The following is a 25,728-nucleotide window of genomic DNA, read 5'->3' on the forward strand; positions in this document are numbered from 1 at the left end:
GGCTGTTACTACCACATCATATGAACTAAAAAAGCAAAAAAATAGTAGGATGCCATGCACCTCTAAAATGTTAAACTCCAACTGTTAATTTCTGATCATGACTCCTATTACCCTCATTTCCTTGATGCATCTGTTTTCCAACCTTGATGAGACTGACAGTTTGTGGACCGCTGTACTGTGTTCCAACGTTAGTCTTCTGTCTTCCTTTCCTCCTCAGTTCCTTCTAGATGTCATGACTCATCCTTCCAACCACTCCTGCTCAAACCCCCGACTCTCACCTGCTTGTCCTTTTTGGTGTAGCTACTCTTCTAAACAAAACCTTCCACTTTACTCTGCCTGGCAGAGGTCTCTTGGAGGAAATCCCAAAATGGTCCCTGTTATCACCAAGGTAAATTCTTTATCTTCAACCCTCTCCTGGGCCCTCCATGTGGGCTGGAAAGCCTCCCGTTTGTAGTCTGTGCTGCTCTGCTCAGAGTGTATTACAGACTCCAACCCCATCTTCTGTTCTCTCACTCTCTTCAGGCAATTCTTTGAGGAAAAACCTGAAGCCATCAAAGCCATCACAAAAAAGTCCATGAACTTTGTCTTTTGTCCTGCAGACTCACTTCCAAGGACATTTCTCTCTTTCTCCCTCTTTCCTCTGACAGTGGGAGAGCTATTCTGTCCTAAGGCTAACCCAGAATAGTCACAAACCAAGAATATCTGCATTCGACTCATCCTCCCCTCATAGCCTGTGTTCTGGAGCTGTAAGTTCTGTTTTTGAAATTGTATTCCGTAACAGCTATCTCTACCATCCACTAATGCCAATAGCTCCTCAATTCTCTGGCATCTAGATTCTGCTCCTTCAATTTCACTGAAATAGCCCTTGACCTACATAAAGAAAACTCCAAAGTCAAGTTCATCATGAAACCCCATCCCAGCCTGGTTCTCATCCATGTTTCCCATGTAAGGAAATGATGCTATCTTTGTCTCGAACAACATCTTACATGGTTTTCTCTCAATAATCCCACAGGATATCAGCTACTAGACCTGTAGATTCAATTTCCTCATATATCTATTATATTCAATTTCCTCATATACATTATGCATAATATTCAATTTCATAATTTATGTTTTGTATAAATATATGTATGTATGTACATATATACATATTTTTTGTATAATATATACAAGCTTTTCAACATATCTCTATTATAGAATAGTTATCTATATTTTCTTATATTTCTTTTATACCTTTCTTTTCATTTCATTAACCTATCTGAAATTGTGTGTGTACCTTATGTATATGTGTGTTTTAAGAGAGGAATCTAGCTTTTTCTTTTTTATTAAAGTTATTCATTTGTTATAGCCCCACTCATTCAATTACTCATTATGCCCTTACTGATTTGAAATGCCATCTTTAATATTTATTAAAGTTTTTATATACCAGGGCCTGCTTCTGGGTTTGCTTTCTATTTTGTTGACTTCTCTCTATTCTTGAGCCATACTACACTATTATAATTATTGCATTTTTATAATATGTTTTAACAGCACAAGTATGCTTTCATTACTTGTCCTCTTCAGGATTTTTCCATTGTTTTTACTTGTTTATTCTTCTGTTAAATTGGAAAAAAAACTTTGGCAATTTTAGAATAGTTATATAGTACTCATAAATTATTTGTAGGAAGAAATGACATCTTTAAGAATGGAGTCTTCTTTTCTAGAATTTAGTATATCTTTCCATTTTATTTGTCTTTTTAAAGAGTCCTTCAGGAGAAAAATGTACATTGTTTGATCATGAAAAGTTATCATTTTATTGTAGTATTTGATTTATGTTGCTAGTATTTTATCTGTGACAAGTAAGATTTTGTGCTCTTTTGGTTTTATTTTGAGGTGTGTATCAAGTCTGAAAACTAACTTGAGAAGCTTTTCATTATTCTGCGTCTTTGATATAGTTTCCTGTTAAATGTTCATCTATTAACTTACATTAGTCAATTATTAATTTTCTCCTTCCAGAAGTTGTTCTTGTTCTAGAAGCACATTCCCCCTTGAGACTGTGGATGGTGGATTAGTCTTTACACACACATACACACACACATGCACAGAGAAGATAAAGCGGGAGCATCCTTCTGAGAACTGGTGGGGCAAAGCGGGAGGTTCGAAGCCAAAGGGAGAAATTGCTGGTAGTTTTTTCTCCCCACTCAGTGATTGCAGAGTGCATTCCACACACCTCGAGATACAGCCCTGGCCATCCTGCAGGAAGTGTGGCTAGTGTTCAGGTGCTGCGGTTCCCAAAACAAAAATGACCCACCACGAGAAAACCAAACCAAACCCAGCCCCAAATCTGAGCACAGAGTCATATTTCAAAGATAGCAGTAACACATGCATCCAACCTGCTGCACTGCGAGTTGGACCAGCTTTATATCTAAAGCCCACACGCGTCAACTTCTTTAGGTGTCCGTTTTGTGGCTAAAGTAGGCAAGTGCTATTTGCTGGAGGAGAGGGGCAGTCACAGCGTCCCAGAGGAATTGTCCCAGGAAGTCCTTAAAAATATTCCACGTGGTCCTTGAGGTTCCCTCTTCTGCGAGTCATCTGGGGAAATGGTTTCTTTTTAAACATTGATTTTGCACCTTACCTACTTTTTCTTACAACATTTAATTTTCTTTTCCATTAACCATATCAATTCTGTAGTGACATAAAACTTTTTTAACATAAAATTTTGTCACTCCAGGTCAAAATATAACTTATTTGATGCTAGACCTAATATTCCCAAAGACCATAGAAAAATAACAACAGGCTCATGGATATCCTTAGCTTATTTCTCATCTTAAAAGGGAATGCCTTTGATATTTGAGATGACCCTTCCTTCTCATGATACAGGATATTTTTATATTACTAATGGTATTATTAGAAATAAGTGTTAAAATTTCTCAAATGCCTTAGAACAACTATGGAGAAAATCATATGATTTTTTTGTGCATGACTGAGAGAATGTTTTTAATAAAACTTCTAGTATCAAGCTATTCTTGAATTTTTAGAATAAACCTTATTTAGTTTTGAAAAATTATTTATATAGTGTTGAATTTATGTTGCAAATAGTTAAAGCAAGTGAGAAAATATTTTTTGCTATGCTGGCTTTTTTTGAGGGTTATATTAACTTTGAAAAATACTTGGGGAAGTGTTTCATCATTCTGTAACCTTGGAACAACTGAAACAACATGAGAATTATTACTTCAAAGTTTTCAAGGAATTGCGCATAAAACACTCTGGAACCAAGTCCTTTTTTGGAGATAGATAACTGAACATTAAAAAAATGTCTTCCATGGATATGAGTCTATTACAGCTTTCCAATTCTTATTGAATCCATTTTCCATGAAAACTGCACATTTCACTGGGTTCTAAGAATTTGTTGCCATAGAGCTATAAAACATATTTTCATAATTAAAAATTTGTTTCACATCTGTGCTTATATTGCCAAGTATTTGTTTTTCTCTCTCTTTCTCTTTCTTTTCAGTTAATCTCAGTAGTTTGCATACTCTAGTGCTATTTGCAATAGATGATGTTGTATTTATTAATCAATGTAATTATCAATCCCACTATTTTTCTGCTGCCTTACTTAACTCTGCTTTTATTTTTATTAGTCCCTCCCTTATATTTCTCTAAGATTTACTTTTATGTGTTTTCGACTACAGATTCTGCATTAGTATTATTGAGAAACAATTATGGTCAAAGACTTTGTAAATGAGCTTTTAAAAAAATTACTCTTTTTGGAATTATCAAAAACACACACATTTTTAAAATCAGAAAATTGTAAGAACCAGGTTCAGTAAACCCATTTTCAACAGTAATAGAAAAAAAATAAGAAAGGAGTCCCCACGTTGTTAGGGTTTTGAGAGGCACTGTGCAGACATTAAATTAGGGGCTACTTGGTCTGTATTAAAGTTATAGTTTGCATCTAGGAAAAATTTCACAAGATTAAATCATGAGATCCAAATACGCTCGTGGTTTTGACTAAACTGATGTAATTATTATTAACATTGCCCTTTTGAGACAACTGTGACATTACTTAATGCAACAGGGAACATGGATCACATTTCTCCAGACTTACGCTGTGGCCCAGGCCCCTCCTCCCAGCCACCTGTAGGACTAAACACTCTGACCCCTCGCTTGACTTTGGCCCTTTGATTCCACATATTTATCCAGGAACACAATAGAATTTTATTCTTCCTTGCTTAAATGGAATTACAATCACAAAAATTAAAATCCAATGACCAATTCTAGTTTTAAAAACTAGAAGAGGAAAAGCAAAAGAAAAAGATGTTATTATCAATGATGAATTTGGAGAGAATTCTTTAAAACACAACGAGGGCAAGTTACTTTGGAAACCACTGTATTCTATTCTTATATATATTTCTCCATGAAAGCTGTCCTCCCTCTGGGGCAGGAAGGTGGCGGCGGATCCCACGGCCTCCTCTTCCGCACTGCCCATGCCCAGGGGGGAACGCGGCTTCAGTGGTGCGCAATCCAGCTCTTCCGTTTATACTTGGCTCTCATTCCAGTTTAGGCTTCTCTTTCTCTTCTTCCATACCTAGAAATACAGGCAGAGTACTTTATTTGAACCTCAGATTAAACTGTGAGCAGGTCTGCCAAAGCTGCTTTATAAGAACTCTCATCTTCCCCACTTCTCTCCACCACCCCTCTGCGCCGCACCCATCTGTCTTCTCCTAGCGAAGGAAGAAAGTCATTTACAATTTTCTCCAGAAATCTCCTCAGTGACCTCCCTCCCCACCCTCCCCCCCTAATCAGGTCACAGCATCTCTGGGGCACACCCAGCTCTCTGGGAGCGAGGGACACAAGTTAGTTCTTGACTCGTTGAGTTTGCACAGAAACCCCAACCAGGCTGCTGCTTTGTAACCAGCTTCGAGCAACAGGAGGGGTACAGCTGATGAGTTTCGAACAGACCTCATTTATTTTTATTTTGGTCCTGTCCCTTCCCAAGGCAGGGACTCTGGATTTTCAAAGTCAAGAAAAATATATATATATATTTTAAAGCTTGGAGAGTTTATTAGCCACAAGAACTGTTTATTTCCTATACCCGTGTGTACTTAAAAAGATCTCTTTCCAGTCAACCCAATCCGGGTAGAACAGTTTTCCTTCCTGAGAGATTCGTATGTACCGAGTCTCTTGTCTGCTGTGAACAATTAGTGGTGTTTCATTTTCCAGGAGATGAAAGTGTTCAAGTCATTCTTATGAATTAAAGTTAAATCTGGGAAATTCTCCCTACTTCTCTTTTCTTTTTGCTTCTAGCTAAACATTTTTCTTCTAATGCCAAATTCTCAGAGACTTTTTGCTGGAATAAAAGAAGCTCCAGTATTGCTTTGCAGGTTTTGTTAGCGTTCTTTTATAAGCTGCAAGCTGTCTGAGGGCAGAGCCCTTAACTGTTCTGTTCTGGATCAAGTCCTGAGCACCTGAGACAGTGTCTGTCTCTTAGTAGGAGCTCAGTTAATCTTTATGGAATCAACTCATAAATAACGAACACTGAGGCGGCCTCAGAAGGCTAGACTAGTGGGAAAGAAATAGAACAAAATATGAAACTTCACAATATAAAAAATTATAAAGTCTAACCCCAGAGAGTCTTCATGATAGGGCCTCCAGTAGAAAAGGGGCCCCCTGCCCCGTCCCCTGGCTTCCTCCCAGCTCTTCACATGTGTTCCGTGCGGTCAGGGTGGTGGCTGTGGGACGTGGGTAGCAAGTTCTGAACAGGTGTCCTTAGACAGTTTTTTAGGTTTGGTTTTCATGACTAAGGAACTGGCAGAAATCCGTAACACTTTTTCCAAAGTACTTCTGAGAAATCATGTGAAGGAAAACTTCGAATCGAGCAGGAAGGACATCTGAAGGGGGGAGGGATAGGGTCGAGGGGGAGGAGGCCGGGAGATGCCTTAGTCGTTGGGTCACCAAGGCAGAAAAACACAACACAGATTCCACTCAAACAGCACACATGATTTGGGTCTCAACTTCATCCGTGTTCCCTCTCCTGCGGAGAAGCCATCAGGAACTAAGAGAGCTCGCCTTTCTCTCTGAAGTCTGTTTCGTCCTCAGTGTTCTCCTGCAGATGGGCTGGCTTGGCAGCGATAGTGGAATCTTCAAAAGCGGGGGTGGAGAACAGGGGGTGTTCATTGACCCAGACAGGGAAAATGGCTCCCCACCTACTTTAGTTTGGCACTTTGAGGTTGAGGGAAAAAATTAGACAGCTGTAAATAATATTTGGAAGAACCAGAGGTATAATTTCCACACAAAAAGGAGAAAGAAACCTGTCACAAAGCTGAGGCAGGATGCGCTTTCGGGAACAGAGAGGGAGAGCTGATTGACCCGAGAGAGTCAGTCACAAGTCATGAGTGATTCCCTCAGGCTGGGAGAGGGGCTTAACCAGAGCACCACACTGGGACGCCGTAGGCTGGGGCGGGCCATGAGCTGGATGGGCAGCTGGAGGGGAGCAAAGGTGGAGGTTTCTCTCACACAGGCCTCACTCCCATCTCTTCTTCTTTCTCCTCTTTTACCTGCTTTCTCCACCCTCATCCCAATCTTTTGCTTTTGGACACTTTCATTCCTGGTCGAATAAAGTGTGACTTTATTACGACCGGTCGCCTCAGTCAGACACACTGGAATTGGAATAGATCGTTAGCTTAAGTACAGAAATATTTCAGCTGTTACAGGTTGAACTGTGTGCCCCCCCAAATTCATATGTTGAAGTCCCAGCCCCAGGACCCCAAAATGTGAGAGAGGGCAAAAGGTGCGGCTGGAAGGCCGTTTGCTAAAGAGGGGTCAGGCGTATTGAGCCATGGGTCCAATGAACCAGCTCAGCCGCGGCCAGGAAAGACCTGTGGGAGACCCTCTTGTTTGGTGATTTGGACCTCCAGGAATTGCACAGAAAGCCAAGAAGGTTTGTGAGAATTTTGTACCAGTGGAAACGCTGCCAGCCTGTACTGAAAGGGCCAGAGATGGGACAAAATGAAGAAAGAATGACACCGAAGGTAGTGCAGGGGCTGGCTAGCTCTCAGACTTGGCTGGGAACTGTGACCTCTGTCTGCCCTGCAATCCCTCCCTTTTGGAAAGGGAATGCGTATTCTATGCCCGTCCCATCATGGTGTTTGGGAGGCAGACCACTTTCTGCCGGGTTTCACAGGTTCACAACCAGAGAGCTGTTTCGCTTTAGGGTGAATGATAGCCCAAGGCTTACCCATACCCGATTCAGATGATACTTAAGATGAGATTTTTGACTTAAAAGAGTTGATACTGGGAAGACTTTTGAGGCTACTGGGATTGTATTTTGTATGCATGAAGCGCATGAATTTTGGGGGGATAGAAGGGAGAGTATTATGGGCTGAATTGTGTCTCCCCAAAATTCATGTGTTGAAGTCCTAACCCCCAGGACCTCAGAATGGGACAGCATTTGGAGATAGGGTCTTTACCAAGTTAAAATGAAGTTGTGGGGGGGCCCTAATCAAATATGACTAATGTCTTTATAAAAAGGGGTAATTGGGAGACAGCCTCACGCACAGGGAGAACACCGGGTATACATGAAGACAGCTGTCTACAAACCAAGGAGAGCGAGGCCTGGAGCAGACCCCTCCCTCACAGCCCTGAGAAGGAACCAACCCTGCCAACACCTTGACTTTGGACTTCTGGCCTCCAGACCTGTGAGATAATACATTTCTATTGTTAAAGCCACCTGGTTTGTGGTACTTTTTTTCTGGCAGCCCTACCAAACTAAGACAACATCCACAAAGCCCCCTTGAGTTACTTTCATTTAAAAAGAGCAGATGCTTAACTATAAATTTACTTATTATTTACGGGCTTTTTGTTCACAGTTCCTGTTAGGTTGGTCTGTTTTGTTATTTTACGAGCTAGATCCATGGTTCTGAGTGAAGGTTCCAAGCTCCCATGCGTCTGGGTTTCCAACGGTGACATTCTGACGGTCACTAGAAATAACACTGGATTGAGCATCACTCAGAAGATAATAAACAAGGTGGCTCTGCAGCCACCTATTTTAATGGTCCCTTGAGACTTCTGGGCCTCAGCTGCCTCCTAGTGAAAGGGGAGGGTCGGCTGAGAGGATTTCTAATCTCCTTTTCAGTTCAAAGATTCTGCAATAATGAGATTTTATCTTGAAGTTGAAGCCAACACAACATAACCACGCGGAGGAAGTTGAGCCACTAAAACTCATTATGAACACAAGGAAGGGGCTCAGATGTGGGATTCCTGCTTCCCGGGGGATTTTGTTTGGGGTGTAGTAAATGTACTCAGGATTGTAATACTCTGCTTGATTGTACTCAGTTCATTCTAAAATACACACACACACACACACACACACACACGGCACACACTGCTGTTAATCAGCAGTTTCAAACTCAGCTACCTACAGAACCAGAAAGCTAATACGACCAAGCAACGTGGCCAGGTAAGAACCAGGGAAAATTAGAGAGCCATCCAAAGGGGCAGTTGATACTCAATTCCAATTCGTTGTTGCCAGAAGAGAACAGTAGGCTCATGTTGCCAGCTCTCAAAATATTTGATAAGCTAAAAAATCTGGCTTTTATGTGAAATCCCGCAATTTTGACATGTGGGTTAAAAATCAAAAATCCCAATATGTAGGCATAACAAAACTTTTTGGCAGGTGAAATCTGAGGGTGGTCATCAGGTTGTGATCCTGCTCATAAATGAAAACGATGCCCACTGAACACGAAACACCTGCCATGGTGGAATTAACTAGATGGTCCCATGTAGATGAAATTAATCTCTATCTTTGAAATGAGTTCCAAAATGTCAGTGAACCTTAGCTCATGTTACTTCAGAGAAACGGCACACGTTAAGTTGAACAAATCATTCAAAAAATTCTTCGTTTCACTATTCATTTTAAACTTCTCACTCAAAGCGCCTAAAAAGCAGTGTTCTATTAGTCTAGATTGGACTTTTATCTTTCCTGGTTTTCAAGCCATTTTCTCATAGAAGTAGCAGAAAAATGGCCAAGTGATTGTGAGAATCAAGCCAATTGAGGAGAAACAGGCAGTCATCAATACTCCCTGAAAACACATATTGGGCACATTAGCTTAGATTTAAATATGGCCTTTCTCCCAAGAAGCCGAGAAAAGCTTATATTTTGTTCTCAAAATATTTTTGTAAGTTAACTAAATACTTTTATAAGTTAACAGAGAAAGATTACTATTCCCACTGAACAGAGAGGAAAATTATTAACAGATTAATTCCTGGTCTTCTAAGCTGTGGCCTGAACTGAATAAAGAATTCTGACACCTCTTCTAAGATCCCTTTTTGACATGAAGCCAGCTGCCGAGAGAAGCAGCTCTGGATCTCCTCTGGGACATTTACCATTGGCTCAGCCCTCGACACAAACGCTCACAGGAGGTCCACACACAGAAAGTCCAGTTCAACAGCCAGGTGACGACTGTGTTTTATTCGTCCAATGAGATCAAGCTCTGGCACAGTGTGTGAAACAAAGTCGGGTGCTCAGTGTTTGTGGAACGGGGATCATTCACTGGTGATGTGTGGGATGCTGTGAGTATATCAGAGGTGCCCAGAGCTCGCTAAAATCCCCAAACCCTCGTGCCTTTGGATGTATTTTCCTGTAGGATTCAGATCACTACATATCTGTGTTGTCACCTTTTCCATTTTCCCGTTTTTATGTTATCTTACATACACTTTGGGCGGGTTTTGCACGGCTGGGGTAAGATTACGTGCCTTGCCAAGATGGAGGGTCTGCCATAAATAGAAACAAAAGAGAAATCAAATCATAGGTTAAGAGCGTTCTTGCAGCAATGAAGTCTTACTCTTTAGTACCCGTACCCCTCTGCCACCTTCAACCCTTGAACATGACATCCTGGTGGATCACAGGGGCTGGAGGCATTCTGTGCTACTTCGAGTTCTAGCACAATGGTGGCGAGAGCGCTCTGAGGCAGCTACACTCACGCAAATGATGATGCAAAAAGTGGTGACCTAGGTGACTTCCAATGAGATTCTTTGGTACCTTTAATAATTTATCTCTTTGACTGGGGAGAGGTCCCTTTAGCTAAGGCAGTATTTTGTTAATCAGAGTGAACTTCCTAAATTTTTTTTCTGTTAACACTACATTTCTCCCCATAAAATTTTATAGACATGCTTCTTTTCTCTTAGATTTGGATGTTTTACTAGCTAATAAGACAAAGTGAGTAATAAACCTTTCAGGTAACTGCCAGCAGCTCTTAAATTAGTATTGTAGTGATAAAAATGAAGCTCTTCACAAGGTATCCTGCGCTACAGTGGAATTTTCCTTCTTTCTCTGCACACACTCTTTTAGACAGCAATTCTCTTGTTTTATGCTCCCCTAAACAATACTTACTTCTCTGTGTATCCCAGATATAGTTGTTCAGAACTTCTCCCAGCAGGTACAAAAAGTTCATTAAGACGGTTGTGGACCCAAAAAAGACGATTCTGGCTCCTGGGCCAATGTGTTCCAGGAAAGGGTACACCCACATCCCAGTTACATGATGCACCCAACACACCCTGCAACAGAATTGGAAAGGAGATGAAGACGAGAGTTACTCTCATGTTACAAATAGATCAGCATTGGTACCCCGACTCCAACCACTCTTCAGCAATGCCAGTCACAAGTCTGCTTCTGAGACTCAGGAGCTACCAGAAACTTTGTTGTTGTTGTTGTTTGCTTGCTTTCTTTTACTTTTTATCCTGAAACAATTTTAAACTCAGAAGAATTGCAACTACGGCACAGAGGATTCCAGTACGCCCTTTGCTCAGCTTCCCCGTGGGTTAAGGTCTCCTATATCCATGGTACAATTACTAAAATGAAGAAATTAACATTGGTGGGATATTATTAACTGAACTACAGACTTAATTAGGGATTCCTCAGTTTTCCCATTAATGTCCTTTATCTGGTCCAGGATCCCACGTTGTATCTACTCAGTCTCCTCCAATCTGGCATTCCCTCAGTGTCTTCTTGTCTTTCCTGACACTTGAGTTCTAGTCAGGTATTAGAAACTGTTGTTTTTCTAAATAACTCTCATACAATCTTCTTAATCTCTTTTTCGCATAATAAAACAATACAGCATTAGGCAACCAAACTATAATAAAACCTAGATGAATATGTGCCAGGAATCCTGCCCTGCTGCCTGGCAACTAGATGCCAGTAAGCACTCCATATGCAGACAGAGCCATCCACATGGTTGTCAGCAACATCGCTGACACCTGGCTCCCCACAACCTGATCTTTGGATCTCATATTTCTTTCTTTTTTTTTTTTCTGTTTTACATAATACTTGCTTGCAATTCTTCCATTTGTGTTCTGGAAATATTTTAGGCTCAGTGGGAATACAACATCATTAATCTTCACTGTTTTCAAAAGTTTAGGTAGACTATTTGCTCCATTGGTTTGATTCTGACACAACTGCTAAGAGCTATTTTCCAAAACATTCTTGGGTTCGTTACTTTATCAACTGTTGTCAGTTTTGAAGACTAAATAAAACACAAATAACTTCATTGCATGAGGAATAAAGATTACTTTTTATACTTATGTCTTTGGGGTCATTTTCCTTCCCCTTCATGGCTTCATTCCTCTTTAGCAGTTCAACTACATATATATCATATATATATATATATATATATACCTCATCCGAGGCAAGAAACCTGGGGATCTTCATCTTAGATCTTGCAGTCTCAGTGAGGATGACATCATTTCCTTTTCAAGGAAGTGAAAATTGGTTTGGGGAGGGTGGTGAAGACATCTTACTCTTTTTACGTATAAAGCACAGCTATAGATATACACAGAGCATAAACAGACAAACAGTTTTTCTGTGGCATTAAACTGTCATGGGCTCAGCAATTCTACTCCTAGGTATATATTCAAAAGAACTGAGAGCAGGGACACAAACAGATACTTGTATACCAATGTTCATAGCAGCATTATTCACAATAGCCAAAAGGTGGAAATAACCCAAGCGTCCATCAACAGATGAATGGATGAGCAAAATGTTGTATCTACAAACAGGTGAATATTATTCAGCCATAGAGAGGAATGAAATTTTGATACAGGCTACAACCTGGATGGGCCTTGAAATGCTATGCTAAGTGAAAAAAGCAAGAAACAGAAGGCAAATATTGTATGATTCCACTTATATAAGACACTAGAATAGGCAAATTCATAGAGACAGAGAGAATAATAGAGGTTACCAGGAGCTGGGGAGAGTGGGGAATAGGGCATTATTGTATAATGGGTACAGAATTTATGTTGGGGATAACGAAAATGTTCTGGGTATAGATAGTGGTGATGGTTACATAATATTGTGAATGTACTTAATGACACTGAATTGTACTCTTACAAATAGTAAAAATGATAAATATTATGTTATGCATATTTTACCACAATGGAACATTTTCATGGGGTAGAGATTAGGGGAAAAAAACCTAGAAATGTTCCTCGGTTGAGGGAGTCAATAATGAAAGACAGGCTGAGAAACACTGCCTTAGAGGGAAAAGGCATCATTAGGTCCATCCTGGTCAGCTTGAATAATTGTTCAAACTAAAAGATTTTTACCAAAAGAGGATGCTAAGCTAGTCAAGATTTTTTTTAAAGGCTGAAGCATTTGTGAGAATCAGCAGAAATTAAATTGTTAGGACCACCCTATGGGATTCGGGTGCCTCATATTCTGTTTGGCTGTAAATTAGAGGCAGTTTCATCTTTCTAATCTTGTCTTAACTAATGTAAGGAGGTGTGTGCCCATCCACTGGCTTATTAATTCCCATTGGGATGATATGCTATATCCCAAAAATCTAACACCATAAAGCTGTAATTGATTTTGCAAATCAACTTATAATTAAATTCTGACTCACTGTAAAATTGTTTCCTCAATTAGGCAAATTAGGAGCAATTCAAATTATGAATGCCAGCTATACTTTTTATACCTGATCCTGGCACTCTACTTGTTTCTGGTAGAACGAACTTTCATCTACAACTTCTGGTAATGTCTCTGATGCCAGGCCTCTACACCTCAGAGTTGTTTGCAGTTTACTTTTGTTTTATATGGAATCATCTTACAATACTTAACAGATATAATAACCATGACCATGTCCCATCTATCTGTAGACGACTGCTAAATTTATATCTCTAGCTTTGACCTGATTTCCAGAGTCCTACACCCAGTTGCCCACTGCACATCTCCCCTTGGGGGAAGCATCTCCAGCTTAACGGTTCCATAATGTCATCATCATCCCTGCACATCTCTCCCCTCCCTCCATCACCCAATAGCAGACATCTTTCACTTCTCCAATGACTACTACATTTTACTCCAGCGGTAGCTTAGGGAAGAAAACGCAGACTCATCTTTGACTCTTCCTTTTCTCACAATTCACATCCAATCTATCCTTAGATCCCATTGGTTCTACTTTCCAAACACACCCAAAATATCTGCTTCCTACCACTGCCACCACCACCATCTGGGTCAAGCTGTCATCACCTCTCACAGAAACCACACATAGCTCCCTGCGTCTTTGCTTTTACCCTTGCTGCAGTCTATTCATCAGCCTGTTCTCATGGGAGCAGCCACACTGATCTGGATTAAATGCAAGTCAGATGGTGCCACCACTTTGCTTAAAACTCTTGCTTCTCCTCTCAGAGAAAAAGCCAGAGTCCTAGATGGTTCCTCAAGGCTCTCCCTGACTTGATCTCCTCCTATTCTCCCTCTCGCTCCCTCCACTCCAGCGACACTGACTCCTTGGTATTCTTGGAGCATGCTGAGTGCTCATTGTATGCTCCCACGCCTGGAACAGTACTCTTCTCCCCTGCGTCCCGCAGTAGCCACAGGCCTCCCTTGTGTCCTTTGGGTTTCCACTCAGACGTCATCTTCTCGATTGGGTCTTCCCAGGCCAGTGTATCAAAAAATTGCACATTCACCCTGAAACTCTACTCTCCATCCCTTTATTTTTCTCTCCAGCCATTTAATATACTATCTTTATCTTTACTTATCTGTTCATTGTCTGTCCAATGGGCACAGGCATTTTATCATTATATTCATTGCCATGTGACACATAGGATGTACTCAATAATTATTTGTTGAATTAATGACTGAATAAAGGAAGATCAAAAACAACAACAGCTGGGGCTGGACCAGCGGCGCAGTGGTTAAGTTCGCACGTTCCGCTTCAGTGGCCTGGGGTTTGCAGGTTTGGATCCCGGGAGCGGACCAATGCACCACTTGGCAAGCCATGCTGTGGGAGGCATCCCACACATAAAGTAGAGGAAGATGGGCATGGATGTTAGCTCAGGGCCAGTCTTCTTCAGCAAAAAGAGGAGGATTGGTAGCGGATGTTAGCTCAGGGCTAATCTTCTCAAAAAATAAAAAATCAAAAACCCAAAAAACCCAAAAAAATACAACAGCTATTTATTGAGCCTTTACTATAGGACAGGCACTTTGCCAATAACTTAAAGAATAATTTAAAAAAATTTCAATAAAACTCCCCTAAATCTCAATGCACTTTGTTGGCAAACCATTCTGTAGATAACCAGATAGTAAATATTCTCAGTTTTGTAGGCCATACAGTTTCTACCACACTCTCAGCTCTGCCGTTGTAGTGGAAAAGCAGCTGCAGACAGTATGCAAATAAATGAGTGTGGCCGTGTTGTAATAAAACTTTATTAGTGGACTCCGAAATTTTAATTTCATATAATTTTCACATGTCATGAAACAGTCATCTTCTTTTGATTTTGTCAATCATTTAAAAATGTAAAACCACTCTTAGCTTGTGGGCCAGAAAAGAAACAAAAAATCAAACAGTTGGTGGGCTGAACTTAGCCCCTCGGCTGTGGGTTGCTGAGCCCGGGTTTAGGTAGTTCCTTGTATTTCCCAAAGCTCCTTCATCCACATTATGCCATCGAGTCTTCTCAGCAGCCTGGATAGAGCATGTCACTCTCATTTTACTGAGGTAGAAATCTGAGCGTACAGAGTCTAAGGAGAGTGTGTCCGAAGTGGCAATGGCAACGGGAAATTCTCAGGCCAGGGAGCGGACAGCTCCTCTGAGCCTGCTGCTCTAACATGACATGCAATCTCCTTCACCTCATTCAACTGCCCTGGGAGGAACGACAGTCCCCATTTCACAGATAAAGAAACTGAGACTGGACTAAAGAACTTGTCTTAGAAAATGGCAAAGCCAGGAAAGCAACGCACATCTGGTTTCTTTCCTGCCACATGGACTTGCTTCCTGAAGTGAGGCATCATTTAAAAAGAAGTGAGGGTTTCACTGCCAGTCTTCTTGACTTGGTAGGCCAGCACCTTGTCAGGTGCAGAAGTCCTGTGACGCGGGGTTTCACCTGAATCAGGGTGGATGATGCCTCACTTGTCCTAACAGGCTGTGCTTTCCCCATATGCTTCCTTGATACAGTCAGGGCTCAGTTTTCTCACAAAAATGACTCATGGCCTTGCTCATCTATTTGTGGAGAGTTCTCGGTTTTGGATTGACTTTCAATGTCTATCTCATTCTAAGACCTTCTTGTCTTAGAGCCCAAATAGCTTATGTTTAAGGCAATGATACCAATTTTAATTTTAGCCTAAAAAATTGATAACCATGGTGCGTGTGTGTGTGTGTGTGTGCAGATATGCACATATGTAATATGGTATAGTATCATAAGATTTCTGGGATGGTCTATTTTATTAAATGCACCTCCAATTTCATTCACTTTAATGTCCAATTACAAAAATGATATTTATTGATGCCTCCTGTCTGAGTATTGTGGTACACTCTAGGCATACAGAAATAAATGAGGCAGAGGTGATCCTGGTCCTCATGGAGTACAGTCTAACAAGGAATACAGATATTAAAGCAGAAATTACAAATGGCATCAGAATTTAGATAAGGTAAGTCGAGGGGCGCTATGGGTGCACAGGGATCACCTCCTGCTTGTTTTTGAACCTTACACTTACCATTAGTCTTTCTTTCTCTTGTGTATTCAACTTTCTTTCAAACCAATTTTTTCATAGCTGATAAATAGACTCAAATGGCTTTCATTAAAACACAACCAAACAGTTTCCATCAACTTCACAAATACTGTTCTACCTCTCTCCTTCTCTTCAAAGGCAAAGTTCTCCAAAAAGTGGTGGTCTGCACTCACTGACTCCATGCCTGTAGTTTGCACTCATCCCGTGCCCCCAGCTGTCTGGCACTTGTCTTGATGCTCCACCAAGACACACTGGCTCTTCAACATCAACTTCTCCTGGTTTTCCTGCCATTTCTTTGGCTGTGCTCCTTGGTTCCCTTTGTAAATTCATCCTTTGCTACCCAACCACTAAATGTTGAACTTCCTTTCTAAACCTCTGCTCATATTATGCATTCTCAGTTGATGAGTTCATTCATGTCCATTGCATCATGTCCATGACCTATACATAGATATTTCACAAATTTACATTCTAACTCAGATATCTTTCCTGTTCCAGAACAGTTTATCAAACAATCCTCAAAACATCTCATTTTGTACATCTTAAAAATACCTCCAACTCACTCTATCTACAGCCAAAGTCATGCTCTTTTCCCTCAAACCTGGTCCTCCTCTGGTATTCCTTATCTCTACACATAGTACTACCATTTGCTCAGTTTTGCAATTTGAATCTGGAAGTCATCTTTGCTGCTTCTCTCTCTTTCATGAGAGGTTTTCAACCCATTACCTTGTCTTGTCTCCGTTACCTCCAATATGTCAATTTTTTTCATCTCCATCATCAGCATCTTAATCTGTATTACAACCACTACTGTCTGAAGTACTGTAATAGTTTCTAATTTGTTTCCACATCTGCTTTTGCCTCCTTCTGATTCATCCTTACAACTTGCAGAGTAATCTTTTCAAATCAGAATCTGAACACACATCCCTTCAAACATGTCAATGGCCTCCCATTGCTGTTTTGTTAAAGAACCACATTTTTAAAGAAATCCAGAATGCTCTTCATAGAGTGGCTTCCACCTGTCTCGTACCCCGTCTCGTACCTTGTGCCCATTACAATGGCTTTCGTGTGGTTCCTTGATTTCACATGTTCCTTCCTGTCCTGTGGATTTTCACATGCTCCTCTTTCTGCCGATGCTGTTAGTTACCCACCCTGTAGACTCATTAAGTTACTTCTTAGCTCAATTATTATAACTAACGAGTCATCACTTAGGAAAGCCTTCCTTGAGCTACTAGATTAGGTTAAATTTTATAAACTCTCATAGAACCATGAATCTCTCCTATTTTTAAGCTCTTTTATTAGTACATAAATGTGAATGATATCTTTATTTGAATAATGTTTTCCCCTTCTAGAGTATCTGATTCTGTGAGTGAGGGACTGTGTCTATTTCTACTTCTCATCGTATCGTCAGCACTTACCGCAATGCCTGTCTCATAGTAGGAGAACGAATCAATGAACAAAGCAGCATTTAAGCTATGATAAGAAGGATGAGTAAGAGTCAATTGAACAAAGATGCGAGGCAAGAACTTTCCAGCCAAATGAAACAGCATGTCCAAAGACCTGAAAACAAGGAGGAGCTCCCAGATGTTCAAGAAGAAAACATTTTTGTTGAGATCAAGGGAGAGAGGACATGAAGGGCAGGGAGGTGCCAAACTGTGGGAGGCTTTTTAAAACATGGCAAGAATTGTGGACTCTATTGTAATGTGGACAACAGGAAGTCTTTGAAGGGTATTAAATAAACGTGAAAGTGATCATATTGACCTGGAAACCAATCGCATCAGAAGTGGTGGTGGCCAAGACTGGAATGGAAGCATTGGGAAAGAAAATTTGTGGATAGATTTGATATTCTACCAGTGCAACTGTAGGTTGTACGCAGTGATGTGCTTGAGACAGTCAGCAGAGCTGGTTGTGAGCTCTTTAGGAAGTTTGCAGACTGGTTGGTTGGTAGCTTAAATTCAATCATGGTGGGAGTATTTACACCAAGGACTGTCAAATGCTACACATCAGACTCCCCCTCCCTCGCCTCCAGAAGAGCTGGTTGTTAAACACTTGCCAGTAACCCACTGGTTACTAGCATTTTAAAAAGCAGCAACAGAAGAAAATATAATAGAAAATATCAGAGGCCTTGCATATAATAATGATAAAAATTGTTTTGTAAAACAGAACTTCTGTTTCAGTTGTGTGTGTGTGTGTGTGTGCACGCACTTGTGCACACCCACCCTGGATGGATCATGATGCAAAAGATGTTTCTCTTATTTACGGTAAAATAAACTTGAAAGGCACTGATTTCAGAAATAGAGTTAAGAGAACTTGGTGATTGATTGATAGGCAGTGAGGGAATGGAGATGAGTTGAGGATTAATCATAGATTCCTGGCTTGATTAACTGGGTGGAGGGTGCTGAGACAGGGAACGCTGTAAGGGAGCTGGTTTGAAGGATGACCAGCTCAGTTTGGACATGTTGAGCTTGCAGTATCTGTAAGATATCCAAGTGGAGATATCCTGAAGGCAGCTACATGGGTTTGGACTGTAGAGAAAGGACTTGATGTTGCAATACTGATACTGGGTTCATTGGCAAAAGGATGATGATTGAAGCCGTCAGAACAGACTGAGATCATCCAGGTGGAGTACAGGGATTGAAGGATGTGGTCCATGAGAGAGCCCTGAGAAAGATCAAGACTTAGGGGTAGTTCAAGGAAGATGAAACTAATAAGGAGACCAAAAAAAGTGGGCTAGTGACTTGGAAGAAAGGCAGAAAAGTGCGGTGCCTTGAAGCCAACGGACAAGTGGTTCCGGTAGAGTAAACAACCTCTGTTAGCATAGCATCATAGAAAATTGAGAATAATTAGAAAACTGACTCTACCTAGAAAGAGGAAGCCAGAAAATTTTCAGATTCGGTGGTATGTGAATTATTCAAATTTACTTTGGATGTTGACTGGGTATAAATGATAAATAGTAAGTAAAGAAAAATTGACCTTGTCAAGCTCAGCAGCTTTCTATGTCACACGGCCAAATTTCCTCCTATCACATCAATCATGGGTCGTGGTGGTCGCTGAAGGCCTTGAGGAACTGTAGTAAGGGAGACAGCATCCCTCCCTTTTCTGGCTCTGCATCCTTATCTCTCCTGGATAGACGCACATCCTATCCTACCCCGATGACCTTTCAGTTCTTAAGATTAGTTTATTTTAAGGAGGATTTAAAAATTGCTTTTAGTATTCACATTTAGATAAGGAGCCAGGCTATTATCTCATAAGACACAGAGGACACAGACACATATGCAGTGACAGCTAATAGCTAATGACATTGAATTCTTAGTAACAAGTACTGTGTTAAATGTTTTATATGAGCGACCCTTTGGGGAAAGTTTCCTATTAGTACCGTTTTACGGATCAGGACCCTGATGCCTGAGAAGCTCACTAAGTGGAGAAGCAGGGCAGCACACCTCAGCAATTCAGCTCTCAGCTTGTGTGTCGGGCTCCCTTAGTGCTCTGAAGACTAGGCTATGCTGGAGGGGAGCAGGGCTCTGGGAAGCTTTCAAGGTGCTCAGAACCAAATAATGATCTAAGTATGAAATCTCCAGGTAAATTGTTTCTTTTTTTCCCCACTGTCTACAAAAGCAATTCATGTTCCTTATAGAGCATGTGTGAGAGAGAGAAATGGTGCGAGATGTATGACAAATCAGTTTCGGCAAAGTTTTAATACAAGACTGAGCTTCTTACAAAACTCAGGGATCAGCTTTTACAACTTGCTCCGGAGGGAGGAAAACCGCTGCATAAAGTAATAAACGCTTCCTTCAGACAAGGCACTGACTTACCTCCTAAACAATCACAGCTTATGTTCATTTAGCTTCCTGGAACGTAGTAGACTGCTGGGCAGGCAACGAGCCTGCCCCAGGGTGGGGTGAGGTGGGTGTGCATCAGCCTCTCGCCGAGCGGGTCTCTGTGTGTCCCGCATGGTACCTCCAACCGGATGCTGCTGAAGCACTTTTAAAGGGCACTTTTGCCTTTGGGCTCCAATGCTGACTGTAGACCTGGCCCTCTCTTTAGATCTAACTGTCTCATTTTAGGGCCATTCTGAAGGCCTCTTGGCCCATCTTCTCAGTCTTGATTGCGTGGAGAACGTTCTTGAGACGTTTTTGAGAATCTAGAACTGTGCTGGAGATTTCTGGGGTTTGTGTACTCAGTGATTTATTCAACCAACATTTCTTGAGTCCCTACTGGGTGCCAGGTGGGATGAGCAGCAGTGGGCATGAGGACATCGCGTTCTGGAGGGGCTGCCAAGGTCTCCACAATAGGCTGCAGATCCCAGGCATTATGGCAAAGGACATCTCCCAGATGGAAACAGGGCTCAAAAAGTTCTCCTTGGCGATGTGTATGGCAGTGCTAGAGAATTAGCGCATCAACTCACAGGCAAACGTCAAAGGTAGGAATCCCATCTGAAGCAGTGTAGAAATATCCTCTAGCTCAGTTATAGACATAATTTTAGAACTTACAGATATAATTATATAATTCTTCATTTACTGTGGGTTTAATAGAGTATTCTTCAAGACAGTCTTTTAAGAGATAACCATAATTTTAGATTCATCAAAGTCTTTGCAATTTTCTCATTGGAGCTAGCCCAAATTTACAGAAGCTGCATCTCTATATCTCTCTATATGGGACCAGCTTTATGGGTGTGCATCTTGTGCAATCACATGGGGCCCTATGCTCAGAAGGGCTCTGGGCTTGGCTGAATGCTCTGCTGTTACCATCTTGAAACTCTTAATAATTTTTTAACAATAAGCCCTACATTTTTATTTTGCACTGAGCCCCATGAATTATGTAGCCAGTCCTGTCTGTGTAGCTATGTCATCTGTACTTTGGACCAACTTCCAGCCCATCCACATGTTAGTTAGGTCACTCTGGATGTTATTTAACTTCTTGAGCCTCAGCTTCCCTTTTGGTAAGAGGGTATAAACAATACTCCCCACCTTAGACATACAGTCAGTAGATATGTAAAGTTGTTAGCACCGTCAACTTAAATTGGATAAAAACCACAAGCAAACAAAATGAACAAAAGAACCTTCCACTGCTTCTCTTTATGCAGAAATATATATTTTTCTGTACTTCTCACACACAAGGATGTTTTCAAGGTTACTAGTCCCTCCACCCATCTCCAGGGAAAAAGGCAAATGGAGCGTACCTCCCAGAACGAATTCCTGTAATGAGGTAATGAGGGAATGTGTTTTCTTCCTGATTCTAAATCACAAAAATCAGAGTAATTTATCCACAAAGGCAGGCCAATAATCTACTTCAGAATAGTTGCCCCCAACGCATATCCTGGCACATGTCTAAACTGTTTCCAAATGATTTAAGTCCCACTTCTACAGCCTACCTGGTCTCATAGCGATGTTTCCTGGGAGAGAATCCCATTTGAACCTCCCTTAATAAAATTCACGGCCGGTTTTGCTGAACTTGAAGCATTTGGACCTTCTCAAAGCACAGAGGTGCCAAACATCAAGCTGACACATTGAATGTTGTAGGGAACATGTGTTCCATCTGGAGGGAGGTAGGGAGTGTGGTCAGCAAGGGACTGTTACGGCCCAAGCAATCATCAGAGTTGGCTGCGGGAGTGTGAAACCCATGCGTTTAGACTGTTAGCTCCGGGAGGGGAGGAGGAAGAACACCCTAAATCCCACAGCAGAAAATTATAATTTTCCACATTTTGCAGACGTGTTCTCTAGTGTCTCTCAAGCACATCTTGTGCTTCTCCCTCCAGCAGATTCTTAGTTTTAGGATTACAAACAACGTTCTGGTTATCCTTGCAATGATTACAGCTTCCTTGATCTTGCGACCTCCTTGGAGTACCAATCTCTCTCTCTCTCATTGCCAGCCTTCTTTAATAAATAGGAAAATATCCACACATTTCTTGAGCTCCTGCTCTGTGCCAGCGTCAAACTGCAGTGAGGTCATCTCTACCGGATTTGTCACATCTGTCCTCTGGATGCTGCTTCGACAACTGCTAAATGTTTCTTTTATTTTTTCATTCAGCAAATATGTATCAGTGTCTAGAATGTGGCAGACATGTGAACACAGCAGGATGTGAATGAGATGGGTCCCTACCCTTGTGACAGGGTTCCCTGTCTAACAGTAATAAAGACATTAGATGACACAACAGTATCATGGAATTCCGTACTAGTGCAAAGCAGGGGTGGTAGAGTCAATTATTATTTTTTGCAAGTTGAGTTGTAGTGTTCATTTTAAAATTTCACTTTAATTTTTATCAGAATTAAACCATCAACAGTTCTAGAAAGCTTATCTTAGAAAACTCTACCCCATCCAACCCTGCCCCACTGTCTCCTGCTCCCCAGATGAAGGCACATTCAACAATTTCAGGTCTTCTTTTAGCTTTTATATCTATATTTCATAAAATAGCTATATATTGCTGTTTCTTGATTTATTCACTTTTGATATTATCTTCTGATTTCCTAATATGAAAGATATGGGTCCAGCCCTCTCACAACCCCTCCCTTCTTTTTTTCCTATCTTTCATTCACCAAATACATTTATATCATATTTTGGGAGGTTAAATCAGTTTTCAGTATTTATTTTATTATGACTATATAAGTTTTTTTCATGGCTGAGTCAAGTAGATTACTATTATTTTTTTTTTCCCTCATTCTTTTGGTATGGTATCTAAAAACTCTGCCAGACTCCAATTCCTTGTTTTTTCTGGCAGTTTTATAGTATTGCATTTTCCATTTAGGTCTGTGATGCAGTTTGAGTTAACTTTCGTGAAAGGTGTAAGGTCTGTGTCCAGATTCAGTTGTTTTCATACGGACTTCCAACTGTTTCAGTACTATTTATGGAAAAGTATCCTTGCTCCATTGAATTGCCTTTGCTTCTCTGCTAACCATCAGTTGATTATATTTATGTGGGTCTATTTCTGGGCTCTTTATTCTGTTCCACTGATCTCTCGTCTCTTCTTTCACCAAGAGCACACCGTCTGGATTACTTTAGCTTAATGCCAAGTCTTGAAGTTGGGTAGTGCTGGTTCCCCAACTCTGTTCTTCTTCAATATTATGTTGGCTATTCTGGATCTTTTGCCTTTCAATCTAAACTTTAGAATCAATTTGTCAATATCCCCAAAATAACTTGCTGGGATTTTGATTGTTCTTGTGTTAAATCTGTAGACCAAGCTGGTAAGAATTAACATCTTAAGAATATTGCTTCCAATCCATGAACATAGACGATCTCTTCACTTATTTGTTTCTTTCATCAGAGCTTCATAGGTTTTGCATATGACCTTGTACATATTTTGTTAAGATTTATATCTAAGTATTTCATTTTTGGTGCTATTGTAAATGGTATTGTCTTCAATTTCAAATTTCAATTGCTCATTTCTAGTATATAGGAAAGCAACTGATTTTTGTATATTAACCTTTTATCCTGTGACTAATTAATTCCAGGAATTTTTTGGTTAATTCTTTGGAATTGTCTACATGGACAATCAGGTCATCTGTGAACAAAGAGAGTTTCATTCTTTCCTATTAATTTGTATATACCTTTTACTTCCTTCTCTTGTCTTATTGTGCTAGCTAGGTCTTCCTGTATGATGTTGAACAGGAATTGTGAGAGGGGACAGCCTTACCTAGTTCCTGATCTTAGGGAGAAAGCATCCAGTTTATCACCATTAAGTACAATGTTAGCTGTAGGTTTTCAAATAGCTGTTCTTTATTAACTTGAGGAAGTTCTCTTCTATTCATACTTTGATGAGTTTCTTTTTCATCATGAGTGAGTGTTGGACTTTGTCAAATTCTTTTTCTGCATCTATTAATATGATCATGATTTTTCCTCTTTAGCCTGTTGATGTGGTGGATTACAGTAATTGATTTTTGAATGTTGACCAGCCTTGCAGACCTGGAATAAATTCCACTTGGTCTTAGTGAATAACCCTTTTGACACATTGTTGGATTGGATATGCTAATATTTTTGATGATTTTTGCATCTATGTTCATGAGAGATATGTGTCTACAGTCTTCCTTTTTTGTCATGTCTTTCTCTAGCTTTGGTACTAGGGCGAAGCTGACCTCATAGGAGTCAGAAGGTGTTCCCTCTGCTTCTATTTCTTGAAAGAGATTGCGGAGAATTGGTATCATTTCTTCCTTAAATGTTTGGTAAGAATTCACCAGTGAAACCACCTGGCTCTGGTGTTTTCTGTTTTGGAAGGTTGCTAATAATTGACTCAACTTGTCTAATGGATATAGGCCTATTCAGATTATTATTTCTCTCTGTGTGAGTTTTGGTAGATTGTTTCTTTCTGGGAATTGGTCCATTTCATCTAGATTATCAAATTTGTGTGCACAGAGTTATTCACAATATTCCTTAGCTATTCTTTCAAAGTCCTTAGGATCAGCAGTGAGGCTGCTCTTTGATTTCTGTTAGTAATTTGTGTCTTCTCTGTTCTTTTCTTGGTTACCCTGGCCACAGCTTAATCAATTTTACTGATTTTTTTCAAAGAATTAGCTTTTGGTTTTGTTGATTTCCTGTTTCCAGTTTCATTGATTTCTGCTCTAATGTTTATTATTTCTTTTCCTTCTGCTTCCTTTTGGCTTAAATTGCTCTTCTCTCTCTAGCCTCCTAAAGTGGAAGCTTAGGTGATTGGTTTTAGATCTTTTTTCCCCTAATATATGCATTTATTGTTCTAAATTAGCTTCTGATTAACCTCACTGCTTTCTCTGAATCCTACAAATTTTGATAAATTGCATTTTTACTTTCTTTCAGTTGAAAATATTTTAACTTTGTCTTGACACTTCTTCTTCGACCCATGTACTATTTATTAGTGTGTTATTTAATCTCCAAGTAGTTTGGAAGTTTCTAGCTATTTTTCTGTTATTGATTTATAGTTTAATTCCACTGTGGACTGTGAACATACTTTGTACAATTTCTATCCTTCTAAATTTGTTAAGGTGTGTTTTATGGCCCAGAATATGATCTATCTTGACAAATGTTCCATGCGAGCTTGAGTAGAAACTTTTCTGCTTTCTCTGATTTTAAGTATTTTACATGCTTCCGTTTTTCTTTTCTCCTTTAGAATATTAATTATATTTCTTTTCATAAATTTGTTCTAGTGTTTCTCTAGAGTTGCAATGCACATTTACAACTAATCTAAATCCACCTTCAAATATCAGTTCATAGGTAGTGCAGGTAATCAACAACAGAGTGTTCTCAACTCCTCCCTTCTACCCCTTGTAACTTTGTTGTCATTCATTTCACTTATCCACATACTATAATCACCCAGTACACTGTTACTATTGTAACTTTGAACAATAGTTCACCAACAGATCAATTAAGAACAGGAAAAATAAAATATTTTATTTCACCTTTACTTATTACTTTTTCTATAGTCTTCCTTCCTTTATATAGATCAAAGTCTTGGATTTATATGATTTTCTTTCCCTCTGAAGAACATCTTTTAACATTTCTTCTAGGGCGTATCTGCAGGCAATGAATTCCCTGTTTTTGTTTTTCTGAGAAAACCTTTATTTCTCCTTCACTTTTGAAGGATAATTTTGCTGGATGTAGAATTCTAGGCTGATGAATTCTTTTAACACTATAAATATTTTTATTTATTTGAAATAAATAAATTTATTTATTTATAAATAATAAATCTTGCTTGCAGTGGTTTCTGATGAGAAGTATGCTATGATCTTATTCTCATTCTTCTATAAGTAAAACGTGTCCCCACTCACCCACACCAGGCCCTGGCTTCTTTCAAGATTTTGTCT

General features: G+C 40.1%; 1 protein-coding gene across 5 annotated transcripts in view; it reads right to left on the reverse strand.

The window, feature by feature from the left end:
- Positions 1-3,984: 3,984 nt before the first annotated feature.
- Positions 3,985-25,728, reverse strand: part of AIG1 (androgen induced 1) — a 226,843-nt gene continuing 205,099 nt past the window's right edge. For 2 of the 5 annotated variants that reach the window (XM_046670434.1, XM_046670431.1), the window contains 3 exons: positions 10,370-10,533; positions 9,733-9,750; positions 3,985-4,567 (listed from right to left, as the gene is read on the reverse strand). In XM_046670434.1, coding sequence (XP_046526390.1) covers positions 4,530-4,567; positions 9,733-9,750; positions 10,370-10,533 — 220 coding nt within the window. In that variant the 3' untranslated portion in view covers positions 3,985-4,529. Of the gene's footprint in view, positions 4,568-9,691; positions 9,751-10,369; positions 10,534-25,728 lie in introns of all 5 variants that reach the window. The other 3 variants (XM_046670435.1, XM_046670432.1, XM_046670433.1) reach the window with 2 other exon arrangements.

This window comes from Equus quagga, chromosome 8 (assembly GCF_021613505.1).
Source record: "Equus quagga isolate Etosha38 chromosome 8, UCLA_HA_Equagga_1.0, whole genome shotgun sequence".
Taxonomy (NCBI): Eukaryota; Metazoa; Chordata; class Mammalia; order Perissodactyla; family Equidae; genus Equus; species Equus quagga.